We start from the raw sequence: 5,232 nt of genomic DNA, 5'->3' as shown, positions 1-5,232 counted from the left end.
CCCGCCGCGCCGCCGCCGCCGTCGCCGCCCTCGCCCGGCGCGCGGCCGCGGGCGGTGGCGAGAATGCTGTAGCACTGAACGCGGAACGGCTCGCCGGAGCGGACGCCGATCTTCGCCACAGACTGCGCTGATGCAATTCTGACCTCCCATGGCGCCGCAACCATCGCCTGTATGATATATCATGGTTTGCAGGATGCACACGGGTCCAGGGGAGGGCTCAGCATCTGAAAAATGGCTCCGGCCGCAGCAGAAGAGGTGCATAGCAGCCTTCAAGCGGCGGCCGGGGGCCAGCGCGCCTGGCCGCACAGGAAACCGTTTGGACCCGTCACGCACGCCACTTCATGCAGCGGGCGGCAACACCCAGCACGAACGTGATCCGTCACGAACGCACGCAGCGAGCCTCCGCTCCCCTCCCTTTTCTGGCGCCAGCCAGCCAGCGCTCGCGCGCCCCCTCACCCTCTGCAGGTGCGTGAGTACCATGGACAGCAGCGGGTTGCCCGCGACCGCCGCAGCCGCGAGCAGCTCCTGCGGCATACCGTCCGCTGTCTCCAGGGCGGCCGCGAGCGCGGGCGGCGGCGGGCGGGGCTTCCAGACGAATTCGTTGGCAGCAAAGTTGGCGTTCTCGCCCAGCCACCAGGCGGCAGACCTGCGGGCGGCCGGCGGGGAGGGATGGCGGGTGCGAGTCAGGGAGATGACATGGGGGCGTGCCGTCCCTGGATGTGGGCTGGGGGAGCTTGAAGCCCCCACTGCACCGAGAGTCTTTATTGGAGCGGCTGAGTCATCCCCGTAAGGACGGGAGCAGGCACAGTGAGTGGTGCAATGGCAAGTTGGCAGCGGGTGGCACAGGAGCTGGGAAGACTGGTGTTGTCCGCCGCCATTGGCTGCCAGTGGTGTGGGAAATGTGGCAGAGCCTCTGCATGGCTTGCACACGCACCCTGCCTGACGGACACAAACACACACACACACACACACATACACACACACACACACACAAAAGTGCGAGAAGAATGACTAGGAACAACAGTCCCTTGACCAAAGACTCACTTGTACACATATACACACACGAACGCACGCGTGCGCAGGCACGCATGAATTTGTAGAAACACGCACCAACACGCGCAGTGCAGCCGTACACACACACACACACACACACACACACACACACACACACACACACACACACACACACACACAAACTTACGCGCACACACCGCTCTTGCCCCCCCCCCACACACACACACTACAATCCTGCCTGCCCACCTGACCAGCGCCCAGTAGGCCGCCTCCTCGCGCGCTGCCAGCACCTTCACCTCCGGCGCCGCCGCCGACGGCGGCGACGCGATGGGCGGCGCGGGGGACGACAGCAGCGCCAGCGCGGAGCGCACCGCGGCGAGCTTGACCTGCGGCTCGCTGGCCCTGGGGCCGGGTAGGGTGGGGGGGTGGCGACAGGGGCGTCGCGATGCACGCATTGTTGGTGAGAGTTGGTTCAGGCCAAGCGAACCCTGGAAGGCCACTGCAAGTGGCCCCCTTTGCATTCGCATGTGGCACGACAGGCAGAGATTTGATACGGAGGGGTGGATGATATCAACATGTAAGTAATCTGTGTGTGTAAGTCAAGTTGGATCACATGCGCATTGATTGATTGAAAGACCTCGGACGCGCAGCGAATGTCCCTCGCAACGCGGCGCGGCGCGGCGCGCCGCCGCGGCGCGCGCCCCTCACCTCAGGCACGTGTCCCACATCTGGTGCAGCTGCTCGTGCTTCACCCGGCTGGGGCACGCGCGCGCGACCGCGCCCGCGCACGCGAGCAGATACTCCGCCGCGCCCGGCGCGCTGAACAGGCGGCGCGTCAAGGTGAACATGAGGCCCGTCAGGAGGTCCTCGGGCCAGGGGTCGGCGAAAATGGTAGCCACTGATAGGGACACCGTGCCGCCGCCTGCGATGAATGGCGCCGACCAGCAGAACGGCGGGGAAATTGCCTTGGGGTCAGCTTGCGGCAGCGCATGTGTGGCAAATCCACCATGTGCGCCACCCGCGGAGGCACGCACGCACGCCCATGCATGAAGCAGGGGGGCGTGTGGTCAATGCATGCGCCCGTGCTGAACCCCCTCACCCATACTGAGCTGCTGCAGCAGATCGTCGGGCGAGATGGCCGGCGGGCGGCTGCTGGGCAGCTGCTGCAGCCACAGCAGCGCCTCCAGCGCCTTGAGACGCTGTGTTGGGGTGGGGCAGCGTTTGGAAGGGGCGGGCCGCCGCGGTTGTTGGAGTCACAGCTTTCCAGGTTTCAGCGGGCACACAGAGACGGCTCCACTGTCGTGAGCATCGAACGGCCCCGTCGTGCGGCAGGGTCAAGAGGCGGCAGGTTCAAGAGCAAGCAGGCTGACGACACGATAGCGGGCACTCAATGCAAGCTGGGGCTCTCTAGATTGCAACCATCTGGCGTGGCAGGCGGTCTTCACGCTTGAAAAGGCAGAGGCCCACCTGCGCCGCGCTGAACCCGGGCTCCTTCGCGACCGCCACCATCCGCGCCTCGAGCTGCGCCAGCAGCTCCCGCACCTCCCCGCCCCCCAGCGCCGCCGCGCGCTCCCCCGGGCTCCGCGCGAGCGCTACCGCGCGCGCCCGCGCCTCCGCAAGCGCAGCGACGGCGCGGCACGCGCTGGCGATCGCAGCGTGGGACTTCATGCCCAGGCATGCCGTCAGCCGCTCGACGACGGCCGCAAATAGCGACGGCCGCGGGGGCTCCTGCTCCTCCTCGTCCTCGGCAATCGCGCCCGGGTGCGGCTGCCCCTTGCCGCGCGCGAGCGAAGCCATTCGCTGCAGCGCGGCGCTCTCTTCCACGCCCCGCTGGGACCGCCCGACTGTGAACTGCTTCGCCACCCCCGGCAGCAGCCCGGCGCCAAAGCCAAACGCGCCCGCGCCCGCGCCGGCGGCGGCGCTCGTCGCGGCGAGCGCGGCGGCGGCGGCGGCGGCGGAGCCCTTCTGGGGCGCGGGGGCGTCGTGCGCGGCGTGTGCGAGCAGCGCGCGCCAGGCGGCGGCCTGGCGATATGAGTCGTCCTGCTCCCTCCTCTCGTCCAGCTGCGGGACCTGTGGGGTGCCGGCGCCCACGCTCAGAATGTCATCATAATCATAAAGTACGTCAGACCCTAGGCTGCCCAGATGGATGCTGCAGCCCGCGCCGCCCCATCCAGCGGTTGCGACCCCGCACTTGCTCTCTTCAGGGCCAGCGAGCGGCTCCGCCCGCCTCCGCGCACCTTCTTGCTGCCCGGCGGCGGCAGCTTGCTGACTGTGGGGTATGGCGTCCCCACCAGGCCGCGGATGGCCTCCAGGCACACGATCACCGCGCGGTCGCAGCAGGCCAGGGTGGTCAGCGCCTCCCAGATCACGGTGTTGGAGGACGCTGCGCGGGGGGCGGCGGGCGGGCGGACGGGCGGGCGGGCGGCACATCGAAGGTGGGCCGCTGAGGTATAGTACAAGGTGCAGCGAGAGCACAGCAGAGCTGCAGCGAAGGTACAGCACAACAAAGGTGCAACGAAGCTGCAGCACAGGCGCATGCGCCGCGATCGAGGCCGCGCTGCAGGGGCACACACGCACGCCTTAGCCCTACTTGGCACCCTGTGGACACTGGCAACAGGGTCAGAGGGAGGATCATCCCCCTCACCGGACGCGAATCCCGCCGACACGACCGCGCCGCACGCGCGCGCGAGGTACAGCCGCGCCCACGCGTCGCTGAGGTTGGCGCTGCGCTCTTGGAACAGGTCCTTGGACGGCCGCGCCGGCTTGGCGCCGGGGCCGCCGGCCGCCTGCACGGCTGAGATCGCGGCGGCCGCGTCCAGGGCGCTCAGGGAGCCTCGGGGCGGGGAGGGCAGGGCAGAGGGGAGGGGAAAACATGTATTGCGCAGGGGTCACGGAGAGGAGGGACGAGGGGTTGGCCCATGGCCGACGGCGGGGCGCCCAGGACTGCGGGACGCCCGCCGTCATTTGGAAGGCGGGCCTCTTCAGCGCGCCATCACCGTGCAACCACGCGCGCCGCATGCGGCGCGCGCCGACGCCTGGCTGGATGCAGCTTCGTCACGCCGTGTGCAGGGGGACGCAAGAACCGACGCAACACCAAAACGACGGCCGTCGATCCAAGCTGACGGGCGCGCCCGGCGCCCCGCGGCCCCTCACCCGTGGCCTGGAAAATGTCCAGGTTGCCCTGTATCAGGTGGGCCACATGGTCTATGAACAGCGACGGCGCGTCGCGCGCGACCAGCGCCGCGAGCGCCATCGCGTGGCGTGCACACAGGGGGTCGGGGCTGTTGACGCCCGACAGCGCGCGGGGGGCGATCTTGGAGGAGAGGATGACCTGGGGCGGGTTGTGTGGTGGGGCGCGAGGGTGGTTGGGGTGCAGGTGTACGTGTGTAGCTGCAAGTGCGTGCGTCTGTGAGCGCGGGTAGGAGACTGTGTGTGATGAGGGGTGGGGGCGTCATGTATCACACCAGGGCCGAGCATTCTTCAAATTCCGCGTCCCTCGCCTCCCCGCTGCGACACAAGCCGCCGCCAAAACACCACGCCCGCCCGCCGCCCCCATGCTGCCCCTGCCGCGTGCCCGCAAACCCCTGCAGCCCCCGCGCCCGCCTGCCCTCCGGCGCGTCCAATTGGCCGCCCCCACTCCCTTGGGGCACCTGCGGCAGCCCGACGCGCGCAGCGCTGAGCGCGGCTCGCTGCGCTGCCACCCTCTCCAGCGTCTGCCGCCTGTCCAGCTCCCGCATCTTCGCATTGCTGCCAAAGAAGGGCAGCTTGCGGCGCCGCGCGGCCTCGCAGCGGTCGAGGACCGTCGCGGCCGCCGCCATGAGGTGTCCGATGAGGGTGGGGTCGTCTGGGTTGTGTTCGTTCGTGGTGGGGAGGGGGGGGGGGGCGTCGTGGATCGGTGTGGAAGCTGGGTGGCAGCCGCAGCGGCCATGTTTGCCTGGCTTGAGTGGGCTGTTGATTGTTTCGAATCGGCAAGCCACGTGATGCCGCCGATCTGCTGTTGGGATCGCGCGCACGTATGAGCGCACGGCGCCCCCGCCGCTGCTGCTGCCGGCCTTGCATGCTCCAGCTGCTGCAACTTGGACACCGGCTTATAACTACGCCTGACGCCACGGCCGCCACACTGCGATTCCGTCCGCTGCCCCTCCAAGCATGGCCTGCTGCTGCGCCTTCCTCCCCTTCACACTCGCGCCGCCGGTTTCCTCTCGCTGGCCCCGCCAG

The 5,232-nt window shown here is 68.8% G+C and overlaps 1 protein-coding gene across 1 annotated transcript; it reads right to left on the bottom strand.

The window, feature by feature from the left end:
* Positions 1 to 269: 269 nt before the first annotated feature.
* MNEG_13730 (hypothetical protein) lies at positions 270 to 4,832 on the bottom strand (the record flags this gene model as incomplete). The annotated part of the gene is made up of 10 exons (XM_014037798.1): positions 270 to 296; positions 457 to 646; positions 1,261 to 1,416; positions 1,723 to 1,936; positions 2,114 to 2,213; positions 2,482 to 3,084; positions 3,252 to 3,397; positions 3,659 to 3,808; positions 4,168 to 4,345; positions 4,665 to 4,832. 10 exons carry the CDS (start codon positions 4,830 to 4,832, stop codon positions 270 to 272), a joined length of 1,932 nt encoding a protein of 643 aa, XP_013893252.1.
* Positions 4,833 to 5,232: the final 400 nt, after the last annotated feature.

The sequence above is a fragment of the Monoraphidium neglectum genome (genome assembly GCF_000611645.1).
Source record: "Monoraphidium neglectum strain SAG 48.87 unplaced genomic scaffold scaffold04008, whole genome shotgun sequence".
In the NCBI taxonomy this organism is placed as follows: Eukaryota; Viridiplantae; Chlorophyta; class Chlorophyceae; order Sphaeropleales; family Selenastraceae; genus Monoraphidium; species Monoraphidium neglectum.
The sequence above is the reverse complement of the archived record's forward strand: the minus strand, read 5'-3'. Positions and strand labels throughout refer to the sequence as shown.